General features: G+C 43.6%; 1 protein-coding gene and 1 pseudogene across 1 annotated transcript in view; one reads left to right on the forward strand and one right to left on the reverse strand.

The window, feature by feature from the left end:
- Positions 1 to 314: 314 nt before the first annotated feature.
- LOC124552272 overlaps positions 315 to 23,942 on the reverse strand; it is a 75,817-nt gene continuing 52,189 nt past the window's right edge. The window contains exons 3-5 of the mRNA XM_047126551.1: positions 23,362 to 23,517; positions 18,534 to 18,694; positions 315 to 525 (exon numbers count right to left, since the gene is read on the reverse strand). Of these exons, the coding sequence (XP_046982507.1) occupies positions 315 to 525; positions 18,534 to 18,694; positions 23,362 to 23,517 (528 nt within the window). The remainder of the gene's footprint in view (positions 526 to 18,533; positions 18,695 to 23,361; positions 23,518 to 23,942) is intronic.
- Positions 23,741 to 23,858, forward strand: LOC124552906 (annotated as a pseudogene).

The following is a 23,942-nucleotide window of genomic DNA, read 5'->3' on the forward strand; positions in this document are numbered from 1 at the left end:
CATTACATTGTATATGATCCCATTTAAGACCAGAATAGAAATAATTCGAGGATATTTTGAAATAAAAACTAATATACAAATCTATTTTAAATGAGTGCCCTTAATGCTTTGGAGAGAAGGTTTATTTTCCTTTTGAAATTTGGACACAGTGTAGAGTAGTGAAAAGGAATGTTGACAGAATAGAGAGGTTGGTGTAATACAGGCTACACCACAACAGTACGAATATGTAGAAGTGACTAACGCAGCCAGGGTTGGGTGGTGCACTGCAGGGAAGGCTAGATGCCAGGCGTCTCTGTCAGTGGCTGTTGAGACCTCTACAGGTGGGAGCGATGGTTGATGATGAGTCGGCTCACGAAAGGCAACAGCGTCTTCATACTCAGTCCATCCAACGCATTCTCAATGACCTCACGAGCTTTGTCCTCGATGGCGTCGATGATGACGTCATGGAAGAGCCCCGTCACGATGTCGGCGAGGATGTTGTCAAGAAGGTCCAGTCCGATGCCCTCTATGTGAATGTCGAGCGTCCTGCCGGAAAAAGGAAGGCCATAGTCAACTATTTGTTCCAAGAAGAACTTGGCAGTGACAGCTATCCACACTTCAAGGCAGTACAGTAGTAGGTTCAGTTGTCTTGCAAGCGAAAGGATGAACGATTGCACAGCACTAGAACAAAGCACCTCGACATTACTGACGAAAATGTAAGAGCCTGCTCAGATCACGTTATGTGAAAAATTCGTGTAAAGCAATGGAGACAGTGAAATTATATTAAAACGGTGACTAAATAAAGTGTACATAAAGGCAATAGAAAGAGATGTAAACGAGGGACACACAACAGGAAGGAAAATGTAAGCACAGTAACATACATCTACGTCCACACATATATTCCACAAGCCACCATACGGTGCTTGGCGGACGATGCCCTGTAGTACAGCTAGTAGCTTCCTCTCCTGTTTCACTTGCACGTAGTGCGAGGGAAAAACGACTGTCAATAGACCTCCATATGAGCCCTAATTTCTCGTACCTTATCTTCGTGCTCGTTACGTGCAATGTATGTTGTTGTCAGTAGGATCGTCCTGCATCCATCTTCAAATTTCGGCTCTCTAAATTTTCTCAATAGTGTTTCTCGAAAACACGTCGCCATCTATCCATACACGCATCTGCGGGAAACTTCGACCATCATCAGTTATTTTGCTCCCCAAATAGCAAAACTCATTTACTACTTTAAGTGTCTCATTTCCTAATCTAATACCCTCAACATCACCCTACTTAATTCGACTACATTCCATTATCCTCGTTTTGCTTTTGTTAATGTTCATCTTATATCCTCCCTTGAAGACACTCTCCATTACGTTCAACTGCTCTTCCAAGTCCTTTGCTGTCTCTGAGAGAATTACAATGTCATCGGCGAACCTCAAAGTTTTTATTTCTTCTCCATGGATTTTAATACCTATTCCGAATTTTTCTTTTGTTTCCTTTACTGCTTGCTCAATATACATATTGAATAACATCGGGGAGAGGCTACAACCCTGTCTCGCTCCCTTCCCAACCACTGCTTCCCTTTCATGCCCCTCAAATGTTATAACTGCAATTTGGTTCCTATACAAATTGTAAGTAGCCTTTCGCTCCCTGTATTTTATCCCTGCCACCTTCAGAATTTGAAAGAGTATTCCAGTCAACATTGTCAAAAGCTTTCTCTAAGTATACAAATGCTAGAAAGGTAGGTTTGCCTTTCCTTAATCTAGCTTCTAAGATAAGCCATAGGGTCAGTATTGGCTCACGTGTTCCAATATTTCTATGGAATCCAAACTGATCTTCCCCAAGATCGGATTCTACTACTTTTTCCATTCGTCTGTAAAGAATTCGTGATAGTATTTTGCAGCTGTGACTTATTAAATTGATACTTCGCTAATTTTGACATCTGTCAACACCTGCTTTCTTTGGGATTGGAATTATTATATTCTTCTTGAAGTCTGAGGGTATTTCGCCTGTCTCATACATCTTGCTCACCAGATGGTAGAGTTTTGTCAGGACTGGCTCTCCCAAGGCCGTCAGTAGTTCTAATGGAATGTTGTCCACTCCCGGGGCCTTGTTTCGACTCAGGTCTTTCAGTGCTCTGTCAAACTCTTCACGCAGTATCATATCTCCCATTTCATCTTCATCTACATCCTCTTCCATTTCCATAATATTGTCCTCAAGTACATCGCCCTTGTATAAACCCTCTATATACTCCTTCCACCTTTCTGCTTTCCCTTCTTTGCTCAGAACTGGGTTTCCATCTGAGCTCTTGATATTCATACAAGTGGCTCTCTTTTCTCCAAAGGTCTCTTTAATTTACCTGTAGGCAGTATCTATCTTATCCCTAGTGAGATAAGCCTCTACATCCTTACATTTATCCTCTAGCCATCCCTGCTTAGCCATTTTGGACTTCCTGTCGATCTCATTTTTGAGACGTTTGTATTCCTTTTCGCCTGCTTCACTTACTGAATTTTTATATTTTCTCCTTCCATCAATTTAATTCAGTATTTTTTCTGTTACCCATGGATTTCTACTAGCCCTAGTCTTTTTACCTACTTGATCCTCTGCTGCCTTCACTACTTCATCCCTCAAAGCTACCCATTCTTCTCCTACGGTATTTCTTTCCCCCATTCCTGCCATTTGTTCCCTTGCGCTCTCCCTGAAACTCCGTACAACCTCTGGTTTAGTCAGTTTATCCAGGTCCCATCTCCTTAAATTCCCACCTTTTTGCAGTTTCTTCAGTTTTAATCTACAGTTCATAACCAATAGGTTTTGGTCAGAGTCCACATCTGCCTCTGGAAATGTCTTACAATTTAAAACCCGGTTCCTAAATCTCTGTCTTACCATTATATAATCTATCTGAAATGTCAGTATCTCCAGGCTTCTTCCATGTATACAACCTTCTTTCATGATTCTTGAACCAAATGTTAGCTATGATTAAGTTGTGCTCTGTGCAAAATTCTACCAGGCAGCTTCCTCTTTCATTTCTTAGCCCCAATCCATATTCACTTACTACGTTTCCTTCTCTCCCTTTTCCCACTACCGAATTCCAGTCACCCATGACTATTAAATATTCGTCTCCCTTCACTATCTGAATAATTTCTTTTATTTCATCATACATTTCTTCAATTTTTTCGTCATCTGCAGAGCTAGTTGGCATATAAACTTGTACTACTGTAGTAGGCATGGGCTTCGTGTCTATCTTGGCCACAATTATGTGTTCACTATGCTGTTGGTAGTAGCTTACCCGCACTCCAATTTTTTTACTCGATATTAAACCTACTGCTGCATTACCCCTATTTGATTTTGTATTTATAACCCTGTATTCACCTGACCAAAAGTCTTGTTCCTCCTGCCACCGAACTTCACTAATTCCCACTATATCTAACTTTAACCTATCCATTTCCCTTTTTAAATTTTCTAACCCACCTGCCCGATTAAGGGATCTGACATTCCACGCTCCGACCTGTAGAACGCCAGTTTTCTTTCTCCTGATTACAACGTCCTCTTGAGTAGTCCCCGCCCTGAGATCCGAATGGGCGGACTATTTTACCTCCGGAATATTTTATCCAAGAGGACGCCATCATCATTAACCATACAGTAAAGCTGCATGCCCTCGGGAAAAATTATGGCTGTAGTTTCCCCTTGCTTTGAACCGTTTGCAGTAGCAGCACAGCAAGGCCGTTTTGGTTAGTGTTACAAGGCCAGATCAGTCAATCATCCAGACTGTTGCCCCTGCAGCTACTTAAAAGGCTACTGTCCCTCTTCAGGAACCACATGTTTTTCTGGCCTCTCAACAGATACCCCCCCCCCCCCCCCCCCGTTGTGGTTGCACCTACGGTACGGCTATCTGTATCGCTGAGGCACGCAAGCCTCCCCACCAATGGCAAGGTCCATGGTTCATGGGGAGGGTCGAACCTACAGGTACGTAAAGTATGTGTGTAGAACTGTAAACGGATCCTAGCCAAGGCTCCACGTACTTTACGAGGTGCATTCAAGTTCTAAGGCCTCCGATTCTTTTTCTAATTAACTACTCACCCGAAATCGATGAAACTGGCGTTACTTCTCGACGTAATCGCCCTGCAGACGTACACATTTTTCACAACGCTGACGCCATGATTCCATGGCAGCGGCGAAGGCTTCCTTAGGAGTCTGTTTTGACCACTGGAAAATCGCTGAGGCAATAGCAGCACGGCTGGTGCATGTGCGTCCACAGAGAGTGTCTTTCGTTGTTGGAAAAAGCCAAAAGTCACTAGGAGCCAGGTCAGGTGAGTAAGGAGCATGAGAAATCACTTCAAAGTTGTTATCACGAAGAAACTGTTGCGTAACGTTAGCTCGATGTGCGGGTGTGTTGTCTTGGTGAAACAGCACACACGCAGCCCTTCCCGGACGTTTTTGTTGCAGTGCAGGAAGGAATTTGTTCTTCAAAACATTTTCGTAGGATGCACCTGTTACCGTAGTGCCCTTTGGAACGCAATGGGTAAGGATTACGCCCTTGCTGTCCCAGAACAAGGACACTATTTTTTCAGCACTGGCGGTTACCCGAAATTTTTTTGGTGGATGTGAATCTGTGTGCTTCCATTGAGCTGACTGGCGCTTTGTTTCTGGATTGAAAAATGGCATCCACGTCTCATCCATTGTCACAACCAACGAAAAGAAAGTCCCATTCATGCTGTCGTTGCGCGTCAACATTGCTTGGCAACATGCCACACGGGCAGCCATGTGGTCGTCCGTCAGCATTCGTGGCACCCACCTGGATGACACTTTTCGCATTTTCAGGTCGTCATGCAGGAATGTGTGCACAGAACCCACAGAAATGCCAACTCTGGAGGCGATCTGTTCAACAGTCATTCGGCGATCTCCCAAAACAATTATCTCCACTTTCTCGATCATGTCGTCAGACCGGCTTGTGCGAGCCCGAGGTTGTTTCGGTTTGTTGTCACATGATGTTCTGCCTTCATTAAACTGTCGCACCCACGAACGCACTTTCGACACATCCATAACTCCATCACCACATGTCTCCTTCAACTGTCGATGAATTTCAGTTGGTTTCACACGACCCAAATTCAGAAAACGAATGATTGCACGCTGTTCAAGTAAGGAAAACGTCGCCATTTGAAGTATTTAAAACAGTTCTGATTCTCGCCGCTGGGGGTAAAATTCCATCTGCCGTACGGTGCTGCCATCTCTGGGACGTATTGACAATGAACGCGGCCTCATTTTAAAACAATGCGCATGTTTCTATCTCTTTCCAGTCCGGAGAAAAAAAATCAGAGGCCTTAGAACTTGAATGGACCTCGTATGTGCCAAGAATAATGCAGATGTTGCCCTTGTGCACAATTTCTGGTTAAGCCACCTCACAAGGACAATTATAAATTTAAAAATTACAGGGTCGCCACCTGCCCAAGCCCTTCCTAACAATTAAGAAAAAACCGAACTGGAAATTATCAGTGTCATTAAATTAAGAATTTAATTATAAGAATGCGCTTTTTTCAAAGAAACTAACAAGATGAACAGTGTTGTATGTCTATTCAGTACCTCCTCATTCGTTACGTTATCTACCTATCCAATCATCAGCATTCTTCTGTAGCACCACATGTCGAAAGCTTCTATCCTCTTCTTGTCTTTCACTTCCATGCACGGCTAGACTCCACACAAACACTTCAGAAAAGACTTCCTAACACTTTATTCTCGAAGTTAACAACTTTCTCTTCTTCAGAAACTCTTCCCTGGCCGTATCCTACTATTTCGACCATCATTAGTTAGTTACTTCGCTGCCCAAATAGCAAAACTCATCTACTACTTTGAGTGTCTCATTTCCTAATCTAATTCCCTCAAAATCACCTAAACTAATTCGACTACATTCGATTATCCTTCTTTTCCTTTTGTTGACATTCATCTTATATCCTCAACACACTGTCCGTTCCGATCAACTGCTCTTGCAGGTCCTTTGCTGTCTCTGACAGAATTATAATGTCATCGGCTAACCTCAAATGTAGGTTGTGCAATACAATTGACAATTCCACAGAATTGGTAATTTGACGAACAACACTTTTTTTTTTTTAAAAAAAAAGTAAAGTTTTATTTAAAAACAAACAATTTTAGCACTGCTGGTATGACAAATTGATATGCCACTTTTGTTACCCCGTTATTAGTACAAAAATAAAAAGAAACCTTTTACAATCGCGACCAAACAAATACCGAAAAATACAGGTTATTGAGAACTAAAATAGAGATATCGGTTTTAGCCGGTCGATTTTTCCCAGCGCTAGCTATGGTTTATTAAAGCTTGAATAGCTTTCGTACTACGTAATGGAATACGCAATTTAAAGAGAAGAAAATAGTCTTTCTTTTCGCATTTCTTTATATTTGAGCTTTTGTCTGTGCGCGTGTCTTTTAAGGCCCCTGTAATTGCGTCTGTAATAGGAAAGCTTAGCGTGCCGTGAGAGAGGTCTTACGCTGGAGAATCGTCCTCTCGAGGCAATCGCAGGCTGGGACAATGCAGCTGACGTAGCGAGCCCTATCACGGCCCCAGTTCTGGCGCCGAAAACTGGGCGACCACACAGAAACCGCACCCCAGGCGGCATCAACTATGTGTACCTCCTCCCTCCCTCCCTCCCTCTCTCTCTCTCTCTCTCTCTCTCTTTCTCTTTCTCTTTCTCTCTCTCTCTCTTTCTCTCTCTCTCTCTCTCTCTCTCTCTCTCTCTCTCTCTCTCTCCTTCCTCTCTCGCTCCTTCCTCTCTCTCTCCTTCCTCTCTCGCTCCTTCCTCACCTCCCACCCTTTCCCCCACTCTGAGAAAAAGCGGTATCACGCCTCCCTCCCTCTCGCATTACGACTGCCGTGTTACGACACAACCCTATCTCGCGTAACGGCCGCGAAATTACGTCGCACGGTTCTCTTTCGCTGGCGCCGGTCCGATCGTAAAGTGAGAAATATGAAAATTAATTTCCCTTCTCTCTAACTACCGCCGTCTTCAGCGACCCCAACGATATTCGTCATTTCACTTAATATCTGAGTAGCTGCTGTTCATTATTTTCTTGATGTTCCTCCTTTACCATCCACCATCTCAGGTAAACACTTAACCTACCACGGGTTAGAATCTCTTTGAAAGCGGGTCATACTTACAAGCAGCAACACGTTCATGCTCCTTTCGTAGAAATTCATTTTCAGCTTGAAACTGTGTGAAATATCCTCTACTACAACCACAGCCTTAATATTGGGTCTATCAAAAAGAATAGTCCGATTTGAGGCCCCTATATTTCTGAAACTAACAAACATACACAATGATTTTGTTTTTTGATGAACGAGAAACTTAAACACGCTTCCTGCGCCCGGGTTCCCGGGTTCGATTCCCGGCGCGGTCAGGGATTATCTCTGCCTCGTGATGACTGGGTGCTGTGTGATGTCCTTAGGTTAGTTAGGTTTAAGTATTCCTAGGGGACTGATGACCATAGATGTTAAGTCCCATAGTGCTCAGAGCCATTTGAACCATTTGGAACCAGACTTAAACAGTTTTTTCGTACCTTTTCATACGTATTCAAAATGGCCCCCCTTGAGATGCACGTCATATGTCAATGGAGTATTCAAATTGTTCCCAGGCTGCAGCGAGCATGTCTTGAGCTGCAGCTTCCATAGCTGCTGCAGTGCGATGTCTCAGTTCATTCATTGTAATTGGTAACAGAGGCACATATACAAAATGATTTATAGAATGAGATTTTCACTCTGCAGCAGAGTGGGCGCTGATATGAAACTTCCTGGCAGATTAAAATGTGTGCCGAACCGAGACTCGAATTCGGGACCTTTGCCTTTCGTGGGCAAGTGCTCTACCAACTTTTTTTTTTTAATCTCATTTTTGTTCGCTCTCGTTTGTTGCTTCTGCTCGGGGCGGACGTCGTAAGACACCCGTTCAAGTTGGTTGTTGATCGATTAACTCAGCTTTTTTTTTTTTTTAATTACAGAGGGCAGCTAACCCTCTGACCGAAGACGCTGAGCTACCGTGACGGCTTTAAAAATCATCCTAAGGACAAACACACACACACACACACACACACACACACACACACACACACACACACACCCATGCCCGAAGGAGGATTCCAACCTCCGCCGGGACCAGCCACACAGTCCATAACTGCAGCGCCCCAGACCGCTCGGCTAATCCCGCGCGGCCTTTTTTTTTCGATATTCTTCGTTGCATCTACTAGGGGCGGACTTCGTAAGACATCCGTTTAAGCTCGTTGTTGATCGATCAACTCCGTTTTCTTTTTTTTTATTACAGAGGGCAGCTAACCCTCTGACCGAACACGCTGAGCTACCGTTCAACTCAGCTACCCAAGCACAACTGACGCCCCGTCCTCACAGCTTTACTCCCGCCAGTATCTCGTCTCCAACCTTCCAAACTTTACAGAAGCTCTCCTGCGAACCTTGAAGGACTAGCACTCCTGAAAGAGAGGATATTGCGGAGACATGGCTTAGCCACAGCCTGGTGGATGTTTCAAGAATGAGATTTTCACTCTGCAGCGGAGTGTGCGCTGATATGAAACTTCTTGGCAGATTAAAACTGTGGGGCAGGCCGAGACTCGAACTCGCTACCTTTGCCTTTCGTGGGCAAGTGCTCTACCATCTCAGCAACCCAAGCACGACTCACGCCCCGTCCTCACAGCTTTACTCCCGCCAGTACATCGTCTCCTACCTTCCAAAATTTACAAAAGCTTTGTAACGTACACAATTTCTGTGATTTTTATTTGTATAACTTTCTTTAACAAGAAAATTAGAGACATTATTAGTACTCAAGCACCTTTTTTGGAAATCGACCATTTTTGACATATTATGTAATAAGATGAAGATTGCTGATACATTTGTTTAATGATGTATTTATTGCGATGGACAAATTTCGCGTAGAATGCCATCTTCAAACCATCTGCGAAAGTTACTCAGCATTCTTTATTTTATTGTAATTTTGGTTAATCATATTTTCAGGTATATGGTACTTATGTCCCGATATCATCAGTGGTTGCCGTCTTCCTGTACTGTATTACAATGTTTTGTAGGTTTAGGAGTCTTTTGCTATAAGCTGTTTTGTGATTTGCTCCTGTTACCAGATTGACAGTTGTCACAATTGGTCAATGATGATATATGGTTACAGCTACTATGATGCGTATGAAATGTTTATGTTTTAAATCAGTTTGTTCATTTAAAATGTCATCTGAGCATTATATTGTGTGTATGTAAATTTCTGTCTCTTCGAAGATGTTGACTGTTAAATCTTTAGGTAATGCTTGTAAATATTTTCATTGCTAACTCCATTCGTTCTGCGAACGGTTATACTTCCTTAGGTGGGTGAAAAATGTAGGTGGCCTGTTTTCGATTATTCCCGTGTGCTCTCGACATCTTATACTGATTAAATAACCTTATGATAAAATTAAAAAAATATTTAAGTTTTGCAAATCACCAGAAGACGAAATTCTAGGCGAAATGGATACATGACAATAAACAGATTATTAAAATGCTACAGGAGAAATCTGGACTTTATTACATAATGTCTCGAAGAGATATCTGGTACGTTTCAGGACCACTGGATTATAAATTTTGTGTTTCCGTTGTTGTGGTCTTCAGTCCTGAGACTGGTTTGATGCAGCTCTCCATGCTACTCTATCCTGTGCAAGCTGCTTCATCTCCCAGTACTTACTGCAACCTATAGCCCTCTGAATCTGCTTAGTGTATTCAGCTCTTGGTCTCCCTCTACGATTTTTACCCTCCACGCTGCCCTCAAATACTAAATTGGTGTTCCCTTGATGCCTCAGAACATGTCCTACCAACCGATCCCTTCTTCTGGTCAAGTTGTGCCACAAACTTCTCTTCTCCCCAATCCTATTCAATACCTCCACATTAGTTGTGAGATCTACTCATCTAATCTTCAGCATTCTTCTGTAGCTCCACGTTTCGATAGCTTCTATTCTCTTCTTTTCTAAACTATTTGTCATCCAAGTTTCACTTCCATACATGGCTACACTCCATACAAATACTTTCGGAGACGACTTCCTGACACTTAAATCTACACTCGATGTTAACAAATTTCTCTTCTTCAGAAACGCTTTCCTTGCCATTGCCAGTCTACATTTTATATCCTCTCTACTTCGAGCATCATCAGTTATTTTGATCCCCAAATCGCAAAACTCCTTTACTACTTTAAGTGTCTCATTTCCTAATCTAATTCCTCAGCATCACCCGACTTAATTCGACTACATACCATTATCCTCGTTTTGCTTTTGTTGATGTTCATCTTATGTCCTCCCTTCAAGACACTGTCCATTCCGTTCAACTGCTCTTCCAAGTCCTTTGCTGTCTCTGACAGAATTACAATGTCATCGGCGAACCTCAAAGTTTTTATTTCTTCTCCATGGATTTTAATACCTACTCCGAATTTTCCTTTTGTTTCCTTTACTGCTTGCTCAGTTATCAGCTAAGAAAAGTAAACTTATGTAATTAATTTTTCGTTTGTTTACAGGAACAGTTCTGCAGTCGCCGCACCCTAGTCCTACGAAATGCTGTTTTATCGGACAAAACAATACAGCGCGTGACTTTTATAAAGCAGACGAGGGGATGCGCCATTTTGTCTGGCTCATCAAAGGGCAGGCTACTGTAAATGATAACGAAATACCGCTTGCACGCAAAGAACACGCTGGGAATCTCGAAATCGGGAACGAGTTCTGCTAAATAAGCAATCCGGTTGGTGCTCTTGTAGAAAGAAAGCACGGTGCAGAAACTTCTAGGAGGATGAGAAGAGACACAAAGAGCTTCAGTTAGCTCTCTCGGACGTTCGCTCCTTTTACGGCGGCGCCCTCCGTAGCGGACGTGACGTCATAAAGGAATCTATCGGCAGAAAAAGAGGGAGGGGAGACAGAAAAAGGCGGCCGAGCGCCGCGAGATGGCAGCAGCGTCGCGCCGTCAGATAGCAGCACTGGCGGGCGCCGGCGACAATGGCGTCGCCTTTGTTGCGTCACTGCGCGACGTTCAGATGTTATCTGCCACTCGGCCGTTTCGAGCGGGGACTGTTCCGGGCGCAGACGGCAGTCGGCCAACTCTCAATGTTATCAGTGGCGCAGCCTCTTCCCTGGAAATGCTTGGCGATGCTGCTGATCGGACCTCGGACTTCTGGCACCTTCAGCAGGAAAACAACACAGATGAAACCGCTCCCCCATCGCGCAGTGTGGGTTCCATCTCCTCCTCCCTGCTGATGGGAAATCCTCGAACCTCATCGGCTTGCTCTCCTATCCAGCTCAGCGATCAGAGATCAGCTATAGAGTGTTCCATAATTTAAGTGATGTTGGGATATAATGTTTCTTTCTTCCTGCTTGTATCACTTACTTAAGGGCGGTAGGACATCAAACGGGCCGACTTTGAGCAGGAGAAGCACCACAGGACATTTTAATTCCCACTGTCTATACTTTTGCAAGTAAATTCATAAAACTTAGTCAGCATGACCAGGAAGGATTCAGGGTTCACACTCGTAGCAGCAGAAGTTCAAAAATATAACAAAATATTTTTTTTTACATGTGAAATTTCATCATTTTTTCACTTACAATTGGCTGCATTTGTTGCTATAGGTACACTTTTCTTCATAAGTAAGAAAGACTGTTCGAAGAATTTTGCACAGAATACAAAACATACTTACAGGTGTCTGAAACTCTAGAATCTATTTAATTTATGAAAAATGAATGAACTGTTACGTTTTAAACTTTATGTTAAGAAAAAAAACCAAATTTTTTAGTTAATTATCTCAATCTTTACCACAGTTTTTAATAGATTTGGAAAATTCTTGAGTTTCATACACCTGTAAGTATGGTTTGTATTCTTTCCAAAATTCATCAAAGAATCTCTCTCACTTGTGAAGAAAAATGTACCTATAGCAACAAATGCAGCCAACAGTAATTGAAAAAATGATGAAATTTCATATCTAAAAAAAATTATTTTGTTATGTTTTTGCACTTCCACTGCTATGAGTGTGAATCCTGAATCCTTCCTGGTCATGCTGACAAGGTTTTATTAATTTATTTGTAAAAGTATAGACAGGAGACTGTGGTGTCTCTCCTGCTCCAAGTAGGCCCGTTTGACACCCTACCCCCCTTAAATGGTTCAAATGGCTCTGAGCACTATGCGACTTAACTTCTGAGGTCATCAGTCGCCTAGAACTTAGAACTACTTAAACCTAACTAACCTAAGGACATCACACACATCCATGCCCGAGGCAGTATTCGAACCTGCGACCGTAGCGGTCGCTCGGATCCAGACTGTAGCGCCTAGAACCGCACGGCCACCATGACCGGCTCCCCCTTAAATGAATTGCAGCAGAAAGTACCAGGAACGCTCATATTGTGTTGGAACATTATGAATTACCATGAAGAAAACGATCTACTGACATACAGTCAACATGGATATAGAAACCATTCATTCTTGTGAAAAGGCCGGCCAGATTGGCCGAGCGGTTCTAGGCGCTTCAGTCTGGAACCGCGCGACCGCTACGTTCGCAGGTTCGAATCCTGCCTCGGGCATGGATGTGTGTGATGTCCTGAGGTTAGTTAGGTTTAAGTAGTTCTAAGTTCTAGGGGACTGATGACCTCAGATGTTAAGTCCCATAGTGCTGAGAGCCATTTGAACCTTTTTTTTTCTTTGTGAAAAACAACATATTCTTTACTCGCATGAAGTGTTGAGTGCTATTGACAAGGGATTTCAGATTGATTCCGTCTTTCTGAATTTCCGCAAGGCTTTTGACACAGTACCACACAAGCGGCTTGTAGTGAAATTGCGTGCTTATGGAATATCGCCTCAGCTATGTGACTCGATTCGTGATTTCCTGTCAGAGACGTTACAGTTTGTACAAAACTGACGAAATGTCATCGAGTAAAGCAGAAGTGATTTCTGGTGTTTCCCAAGGTAGTGTTACAGGCCCTTTGCTGTTCCTTATATTTATAAACGATATGGGAGACAGGGTGACCAGCCGTCTTAGGTTGTTTGCAGATGCTGCTGTCGTTTATCGTCTAGTACAGTCATCAGAAGAGTAAAACAAATTGAAAAACGATTTAGAAAAAGTATCTGAATGGCACGAAATGACGCTAAATAACGAAAAGTGTGAGGTCATTCACATGACCGCCAAAAGGAATCCGTTAAACGTCGATTGCACGATAAATCACTCAAACCTCAAGGCCTAGGTGTTACAATACGAACAACTTACATTGGGAAGAACACACAGAAAATGTTGTGGGGAAGGTGAACGAAAGACTGTGTTTCCTTGGCAGAACACTTAGAAAATGTAACAGATATGCTAAAGAGTCTATCTACACTAGGCTTGTCCGTCCTCTTTCGGAGTACTGCGCGGTCTGGGATCCTTACGAGATAGGGGAATACATCGATAGGAGAATACATCGAGAAAGTTTAAAGAACAGTAGCATATTTTGTATTATCGCGAAATAGGGGAGAGAGAGTAACGGACGTGATACACGAACTGGGGTGGACGTTTTGTAGGCGTTTTTCGTTGAGGCGGAATCTTCTCACGAAATTCCAATCACCAAGTTTCTCTTCCGAATGCGAAAATATATTGTTTACGCAGACTTACGTAGGGAGATGGTTCAAATGGCTCTGGGCACTATGAGTCTTAACTTCTGAGGTCATCAGTCCCCTAGAACTTAGAACTACTTAAACCTAACTAACCTAAGGACATCACACACATCCATGCTCGAGACAGGATTCGAACCTGCGACCGTACGGTCGCGCGGTTCCAGACTGTAGCGCCTAGAACCGCTCGGCCACTGCGGCCGGCACGAAGGGAGAAACGATCATCGTAATAAAGTAACGGAAATCAGAGCTCCCACGGAAAGATATAGCTGTTCGTTCTGTTCGAAATTGGAGTTATAGAGAATTATTGTGAGGATGGTTCTATGAACCCTCCGCCAGACACTTAAGTGAGATTTGCCGAGCAGCCATGTTGATGTATACGTAGATGAATTTTCATAAAACCTGGTTATTAGAATCCTAGATAACTTTCAAGAATAACGTACCGATTTATTGGGCTGCTGTGTGATGCCTAGGTTAACCCAGGGGATGAAACAGAACACAACCGTATTTTACGCATATTCCCCGGTAATTAATATCGATTCTCGTCCTACAGCTGCAGGGATGTGTCATGTAAAATGATACTCACTTCATCCTGAAGATAGACGTAGTCATATAGTAAACAACAACCGATAAATTCCTTTAAATTTTCGTAAAATGCCCACTTACCTTTCCAGCAGCAAAAGCTTTCTATAAATTAGTAGAAAGCGCACAGAAGTATATTTTTAAGCTGCCTATTTTGATCTGATGATCAGTCAAGGATAACTTTCTGGCACTGGAGCCCTTTGTTATATTAATGGCCATCTCATAAGTTATCATAACGTTGAAGTCAATAGATGTACAGCAACTGAATTTACTGATCTCCTCAGATCAAAAACCTCTTAACCCCAACTAAGAACATTCCATAATCGGGAGTTTGAATATTAAGAAGCAATTTATCGTAGCACAGGAAACGTATGCTAAACAATGCCGAAGAGGAGATTCCTACTTTTTTACACATCTCCCGAATTAATGACAGTAAATTTACTTAATACGACACAATTGAAAGAAAACAGCCCTCGGTCACTATTTTTAACGAATTAACCGGGTTTCAACACTGCTAGGAGTGTCTTCCTCAGAATCAAAGAATGGACTATATAACATGGTCACAGAATTATGACCAAAAACGTATAATACAGAGTATAAGTACAGAATCATCGTGAAAGATTGGCAGTACTTGTATGTCATTTATAAAATAATAAATATGCCAAAAGGGCGTTAGTCACAAAGATATTTAAGATAAAAAATTGTGATGGGGAGCCACTATGGGCTGCTCGTTACTTGCGCGGTTACAGGTTGCAAACAGACACCAACAACAACAACAACAACAAAAAATATTCACTTAATACGTTAAAGAAACAGAAATTAACTACCACCAAGAGTTAAGAGGTTAGGAAATATTAAGAAAGGAATGACACAGCAGACGAACAAGTATAGGAAAGAGAGATTTTTAATAAAATTTTTGAAACTCGTACGGTTCAAAGGCAGATGCAAAAAGAAAATTGCCACAAAATTGTCTGAGGAGAGAAAAAAAAATAGTGAGACGGTGAAGGAGTACTGGAAGAAAAGGAAAGAGGAACTGTGGTGTGCGTACTGTAAGACCTTCAGTACACACACCATCAGGTTATTTGACTTGTCGCTCTAACAAAGTGGGCGAGTGTCAGCAATATGTCTCGTGGTCTTATCGTGGCGTGTTTATCTTATGCCGTTAGGTCAGATGACAGAAATGCCACTTGCACACTAAGAGTAGCAGATTGATGGTGACCAACTTTAAACACAACTTGATTAATTTTCACACACATTTATTAAAATAATAACAAGCATAAAAATTAATTAACTTGGTTCTGGATTCTATTTACAATTGACAATCTGAAGTTCCTTTGGTATTGGTACGTTCATCTTATTCTCACATATATCTCTGATACTTGACAAAAGTTTCTATACATTTATCTTCATGGCTATGTACAGGAATATGGTAATCTTATTAGGCGCAGACTGAAACTTGAATATAGACTGGTACAAACAAATGTAGAACTCGTACAGACTGGTACATACTAATGGAGACTGGTACAGACTGATGCAGAAAAATGCAGACTGACTAATCGGAGATCTGTACACTCGTTATAATACCTCACGCGTTCATGTATTACTGCGCGAGTGTGATCCGCGAGCAGAAAAGGTTCTACGTTAGCAGTAATCTCATTGGCTGCGTTACATATTAATATGTGGAATTCAGTCCGTCTCTATGGCAGCGCCATCTCGTAGTGTGAAGACGGACGATCGCTGCACCTGTGCTGTAGTGTTTAGCGGGGTGCGCTCTAGTGGGAAAGTTGTGTACGCGCTGACTACGCAGAACGATGTACACAACAGGAACATAGTGTTAGGAAGTGTAACTGGAACGCCTAAGGGCAAGAAGGAGAAGAGAATAAAGAGATGAGTCATGATAGATGAAATGATCGTGTATGGAACTCTTCAGTGGGAGGCTGACGTGTCCCCGACGTTTCTGCTTTCATAGCCATGCCTAGCTACTCACCCAACCCCATGCATCGCTCTTTGTACTTTCATCTCCTCTTCCACTCAGCCCCCCGTTTTCCTCTTCCCTCCCTCGCTGCTTGTCTGTCTCGTTTTGTATATATGTGTGTGTGTGTGTGTGTGTGTGTGTATGTAACGAGCCCTTGTTTTTAATTTAATTACCCCTTCACGCTGGCAGGGCGGTGATTAATGTCTCCCGTCCTGTCACCAGCTAGCTGGTTCTCGCAAACTGCCTGCCTCCGTCCACGCTTCAGACAGGTTGTACGATAACAACCAACCACTTTTTATTCTAGCTATTCCGTGTAACTACTGTTCACTGGATATCTCGGTAATTTACGGCCGTCGAAATGTAGCCTTCCTTGTGCAGTACGGATCTTGTCACAGACAATGATCCATGTAACTACAAAATATTCTTACATAACTACAAAATAGTCTTTCGCACATGGAAATATACGAGAAAATGGCGAAAACCTATCACAATGAGAGTGGATAACTGTGATCAATGGTCCTCCAATAAGAACAACGAATGAACTTTTTTCTATCTGAGCACTCAGAGATCGTGGATACCTATTCACCACTATCACATTTAGGTAGACAAAGTTACGAAATGTGCCTATAGTTGTGCTGCATATATTTAAAAGTAAAAATAGTAATTACAACTTATAAAGTGAATGCTTAATAAGTTCACTGAAACATTAATTCAACACAAAACTTGACCATTTACAATATTTGTTTTGTGCCCTTCACATAAGGTTCGTGCACTCTTTAGTAGACAAAATAAAATTGAATAACGCCTGGCATAGTCAAGAATGTGCAAATGCGATCCTAACTTTCAATTGATACATTATTTGTCTGGATCGTGATCGAGGTAAATAATCATTATATTAAGGACTACATTGCATTAATTATATGCCACCCTTTTCGACAACCTTGTCCACTCTTTGGAACAAAATATCATAATGACAGTCACCAATCAGAGAATCATCTCCAAAAAATTGGTCATCTATGAACAGGTCTCCCAACCTGTAGTCTTCTTAAATGTGCTAGAAGGTAAGAGTGCAAATTTCTTCAGTAAATTTCAGATTGTGTTGCATGTTTTAGTAATCAAAAACAAATAGGTATCTTAACATTACTGAATAACAAAAAATAGCAAATAATCATACTATTTAATGACTTCAATATGCTCATATATATAAAAATATATTTTCGTTGTCAGTACTATTACAAGACATTTACCTCAGGAACTAAGTGTCTGTGGAATGTAAACATTTGAACGTGGAAGTGTTGAGGTGGTGATGTCGTTGTACCAGTGCTGTGTGTGCCAGGCAGACTTATAGCAAAAACAGAGATTAAGACATCAGTGAAATGACGTAGACAATAAAATACAGGTTGCTACGGTCGCAGGTTCGAATCGTGCTTCGGGCATGGATGTGTGTGATGTCCTTAGGTTAGTTAGGTTTAAGTAGTTCTAAGTCTAGGGGACTGATGACTTTAGATATTAAGTCCCATAGTTCTTTGAGCCATTTGAACCATTTTTTAAAAAGTAAATGGCAAGAGGGAGTTTTAAACCTGGCTCGTCCGCCTAGCAGTCCAACGCCATAATCACTTAACCACAACGCCATGACTCACGCACATCACTACGTTACACACGTTGTGCTTGCACCGTTCACTGTTCCCATTTTTCTTTTTTCTTACATTTCAGCATAGCTTGTCCCAGTTTTCAAAAAATTTTCAAATGTGTGTGAATTCCTAAGGACCAAACTGCTGAGGTCATCGGTCCCTAGACTTGCACACTACTTAAACAAAAACTTACACTAAGAACAATACACACCATTGCCCGAGAAAGGACTCGATCCTCCATTGGGAGGAGCCGCGCAATCCGTGACATGGTGCGTCAAACCGAGCGGCCTCTCCGCGAGGCCCCTGTTTTCAAGCTTGACCTGTGCTTAGTTTTTGATGGGATATCCACTGGGCCCTCTTTCCACTATATCAGAGGGAGATCCGATGTAGAGTTCCCGTTTCAGTACTGTACTACTACGTAGGAACAAAAATGGTTCAAATGGCTCTAAGCACTATGGGACTTAACATCTGAGGTCATCAGATCCCTAGAACTTGGAACTACTTAAACCTAACTAACCTAAGGACATGCCAGAGGCAAGATTCGAACGTGCGACCATAGTAGCCGTGCGGTTCTGAACTGAAGCGCCTAGAACTGCTCGGCCACAGCGGCCGGATACGTAGGAACAGACTGAATTTTCCCCGCAACAGAACGCCCCACTGCAGCATGAACGCGTAGGGAGCTGCGCTGTGAAGAGGAGTACACTACTGAGGTCTGGCTCACCCCGCGTTGGAGAAGTAGAGGTCGTTGAGCGCGACGGCGGGACTGGTGAGGTTGCTCATGTCCAGCGAGAGCTCCGCAAACACGGCCAGGTCGTGCACCGTTCCGTACAGCGTGCCTTTGGGCCCGATGTCCATCAGCTGGCACTCGAAGCCGTAGGTCAGCTGTAGCAAACACACGAGTCGTTCTTCAGACAGGGCTCTGTTCACCGTAAGTGCACTATCAAGCTACCAAAAAGACTCAATACGAAGACCCCTGTAAACGATCGGCCATATTCTCAAACGTATCTGTGCTTGCCAAATACACTGAAGAGCCAAAGAAACTGGTACACTTGCCTGTAGAATCCCCGAGAGCACGCTGAAGTGCCGCATCATGACGTGGCATGGACTCGACTAATATCTTAAGTAGTGCTAGAGGGAACTTACATCATGAATCCTGAAGGGCTGTCCATAAATCCGCAAGGGTATAAGAGGGTGGAGATCTCTTCCGAACACCACGCTGCAAGGCATCCCACATTTACTCAATAATGATCACGTCTCTGAAGTTCTGTGGTCAGTGGCAGCGTGTTCCTGGAGCCACTCTGTAGCAATTCTGGATGTGAGGTGTCGCATTGTCGTGCTGGAATTACCTGAGTCCTTCGGAATGCACAATGGACATGAACCAATGCAGGTGATCAGACATCGTGCTTTCGTACGTGTTACCTCCCAGAGTCGTCCTCTTTTAGAATACTGCTGCGCGGTGTGGGATCCCTACCAGATAGGACTGTGGAGTACATCGAAAAAGTTCAAAGAAGGGCAGCACGTTTTGTATTATCGCGAAATATGGCAGAGAGTGTCACAGAAATGATACTGGATTTGGGCTGGACATCATTAAAAAAAAGGCGTTTTCTTTGCGACGGAATCTTCTCACGAAATTCCAGTCACCAACTTTCTCCTCCGAACGCGAAAATATTTTGTTGACACCGATCTACATAGGGAGGAACGATGTCACAATTTAATATACAGAATTCCAACAAGCTGGAGCAACTGCTCACACATACGACCAAAGTGCGGCCCACATCACCAACGTGTTCCCGGAAGACAGACTTGTCAGTAGACGCCTTTTATTTATGAGGCACAGTGTATGCTGACAGTCCTCGCACAATAGATGGTCTTAACGGAACACTACTAGACGTTGCTTGTGACGTCATCAAACGAAGTCAGCGACGCATGCCCATAGCCTCCACTTCCAGCACCTCTCATAAGCAGGTAACTACATGTCTATTAACGTTACTATCATCTATTCCTATTTAGTCAGTTCATTATTACTCTAACGTCGGGCGCGAGGCGTACCGGTTATATGTAGAACACCATGTATTTTAACGGAAAGTAATGTCCTCATGTATTAACACGCCGAAGATTGTTTTTATCGAGCGATGTATGCTATTTTTACCAGCATTGAATTCGGAGAAGGTAGTTACAAAGTACGTCAGACAGAACGTGGCGCATCTTGGAAGACTTTACGTGTACTTTACAAGAATTACGTAATATCTAAAAGGAGGAGAGCTTCTGTAAAGTTTGGAAGGTAGAAGACGAGGAACTGGCAGAAGTAAAGCTGTGAGTAGCGGGCCTGAACTGTGCTTCGGTAGCTCAGTTGGTAGAGCACTTGCCCGCGAAAGGCAAAGGTCCCGAGCTCGAGTCTCGGTCGGGCACACAGTTTTAATCTACCAGGAAGTTTCATATCAGCACACACTCCGCTGCAGAGTGAAAATCTCATTCTGGATTACGTAATATCTGTTTACAACATATGCAATTCCTTCAACTGTTCTTCCAAGTCTCTGGCCGTATGTAACAGACTTACAATGTCATCAGCAAATCTCAAAGTTTTTATTTCTTTTCCTGATCCTTAATTCCCTGTCTTAATTCATCCTTCGTTTCCTTACGGAGGTATCCATATATTACACTGAAGCGCCAAAGGAACTGATATAGGAATGCTTATCCAAATACAGACGTATGTAAACAGCCAGAATACGGCGCCGTGGTCGGAAACGCCTGTATAAGACATGTATCTGACGTGTTGTTACTGCTGCTACAATGGCAGGTTATGAAGATTTAAGTGAGTTTCAACGTGGTGTTTTATTCGATGCACGAGCGATGGAACACAGCATCTCCGAGGTAGTGATAAAGATGGGACTTCCCCCGTACGACCATTTTACGAGGGTACCGTGAACATCAGGAATACGTTAAAACATCAAATCTCCGACATCGCTGCGGACGGAAAAAGATCCTGCAAGAACAGGGGAAGCGACGACTGAAGAGAATCGTTCAATGTGATAGAAGTGCGACCCTTCCCTAAATTGCTGCAGATTTCAATGCTGGCCCGCAAACAAGTGTCAGAGAGCGGGCAATTCAAACAAACATCGGCGATATGAGCTTTTGGAGCCGAAGGCCCACTTGTGTACTCTTTACGACAGTACGACACACACAGCTTTACGCCTCGCCTGGGTACATAAACACTGACATAGGACTGTTGACGACTGGAAACATGTTGTCTGGTCGGACGAGTTTCGTTTTAAATTGTATCGAGCAGATGGACGTGTACGGGTATGAAGAGAATCTCATGAATCCGTGGACCCTGCACGTCAGCTGTGATGGTGGGGGGGCGTGTGCATTTGGCGTGATAAGGGACACCCGGTACGGCTAGAAACGACTCTGACAGGTGACACGTACTTAAGCATCCTGCCTGATCACCTGCTTGCATTCATGTCCATTGTGCATTCCGACAGGCTTGGGAAACTCCAGCAGGACCATGCGACACCCCACACGTCCAGAATTGCTTCAGAGTGGCTCCAGGAACACTCTTCTGAGTTTAAACAGTTTCGCTGGCCTCTAGACTCCCCAGACATGAACATTACTAAGCATAACTGGGATGCCTTGCAACGTGCTGTTCAGAAGAGATCTCCACCCACTCGTATTCTTACGGATTCATTGGTAGCCCTTCAGGATTCATGGAGTCAGTTCCCTCCAGCACTACCTCAGACATTGGTCGAGTCCATTCCACGTCTTGTTGCCGCACTTCTGCGTCTTCGCTGGGGTGCTACACGATATTAGGCAAGTGTACCACTTTCTTTGGCTCTTTCCTGTGTTTAATACTACAGGTAAAAGGTTAGCAGAACGGCTACTGAAAGAACATGGACCTGATGAAATGGCAAACGAAATGAGTGAGTTACAGTAGGCACTTCCTCTGAGGAAAACAATGGAGGTATCCATTAAAAGCTGGAGATTCTAATCTATCTCACGCCAAATAAGACCGAGAAAATTTTATGTAAAAAAAATTGTTTCTCGCAGCATGATTCATGATCTTGCCAAAAACTGTCAGTATTGGCTCTCCAGACGTACACAACTGGCCTTTAAAATTGCTACCCCAAGGATAAATGCAGATGATAAACGGGTATTCATTGGGCAAATATATTATACTACAACTGACATGTGATGACACTTCCTCACGCAATTTGGTTGCATAGATCCTGAAAAATCAGTACCCAGAACAACGACCTCTGGCCGTAATAGCGGCATTGATACGCCTGGGCATTGAGTCAAACACAGCTTGGATGGCGTGTACAGCCCATGCAGCTTCAACACGATACCAAAGTTCATCAAGAGTAGTGACTGGCGTATTGTGAGGAGCCAGTTGCTCGGCGACCATTGACCAGACGTTTTCAGTTGGTGAGAGATCTGCAGAATGCGCTGGCCAGGGCAGCTGTCGAACATTTTCTGTATCCAGAAAAGCCCGTACAGGACCTGCAACATGCGGTCGTGCATTATCCTGCTGAAATGTAGGGTTTCACAGTGATTGAATGAAGGGTAGAGACACGGGTCGTAACACATCTGAAATGTAGCGTCCACTGTTCAAAGAGATGTCAATGCAAACAAGAGGTGACCGAGGCGTGTAACCAATGGCACCCCGTACCATCACGGCGGTTGATACGCCAGTATGGCGATGACGAATACACGCTTCCAATGTGCGTTCACAGCGATGTCGCCAAACACGGATGCTACCGTCATGATGCTGTAAAAAGAACCTGGAATCATCCGAAAAAATGACGTCTTGCCATTTGTACACTCAGGTTCGTCATCGAGTACACCATCGCAGGCGCTCCTGTCCGTGATGCAGCGTCAAGGGTAACCGCAGCCGTGGTCTCCGAGCTGATAGTCCATGCTGTTGCAAACTTCGTCGAAGTCTTCGTGCAGATGGTTGTTGTCTTGCAAACGTCCCCATCTGTTGACTCAGGGATCGACATGTGGCTGCATTATCCGTTACAGCCATGCGGATAAGATGCCTGTCATCTCGACTGCTAGTGATACGAGGCCGTTGGGATCCAGCACGTCGTTCCGTATTACCCTTCTGAACCCACCGATTCCATATTCTGCTAACAGTAATTGGATCTCGACCAACGTGAGCAGCAATGTCGCGATACGATAAACCGCAATCGCGATAGGCTACAATCCGACCTTTATCAAAGTCGGAAACGTGATGATACGCATTTCTCCTCCTTACACGCGTTTCACCAGGCAACGCCGGTCAGCTGCTGTTTGTGTATGAGAAATCGGTTGGAAACTTTCCCCCTGTCAGTACGTTGTAGGTGCCGCCACCGGCGCCAACCTTGTGTGAATGCTCTGAAAAGCTAATCATTTGCATATCACAGCAACGTCTTCCTGTCGGTTACATTTCGCGTCTGTATCACGTCATCTTCGTGGTGTAGCAATTTTAATGGCCAGTAGTGTAGTTGATGTCGGGTTTCACGTTTTTATATGCCTGATATGTTAAATGCATGAGAAATATCGTGACTCACGTCAACTGCAGTGAAGCCGAGCGTCATGTTGACCTTGAAGTGGAGGTCGGAGTAGTCGAGGAAGGCATCTCCCGCCCTGACCACCTGTGACAGTCCGGACAAAGAGCCGTCGAACAGCCCCACCTCTCCGTGCCACACGATCCCCAGCGGTCCTTCCTGAAAGAAAAAAAATGAGAACAGCATGTTACACTCACTAGTTCATTCACAGTGTTCTGTAGAATCCATCATTTGAGATGCGTGAAGAGGTCCAGGAACTCGCAGCAACACAATCGGTACACTTATCAACAGGGCTTAACACCATTCGAAGCCCATACTTTTAAAAGTGTATCAGTCCATAATTTGGCGATTTTGAATTTACTATTATCTCAGATGTCTCATGGGCAACGGCCTTGCCGCAGTGAATACACCAGTCCCCGTGAGATCACCGAAGTTAAGCGCTGTCGGGCGTGGTCGGCACTTGGATGGGTGACCATCCCGGCCGCCATGCGCTGTTGCCATTTTTCGGGGTGCACTCAGCCTCGTGATGCCAATTGAGGAGCTAATCGACCGAATAGTAGTGGCTCCGATCAAAGAAAACCATC

Source organism: Schistocerca americana, chromosome 10 (genome assembly GCF_021461395.2).
Source record: "Schistocerca americana isolate TAMUIC-IGC-003095 chromosome 10, iqSchAmer2.1, whole genome shotgun sequence".
NCBI lineage: Eukaryota > Metazoa > Arthropoda > Insecta > Orthoptera > Acrididae > Schistocerca > Schistocerca americana.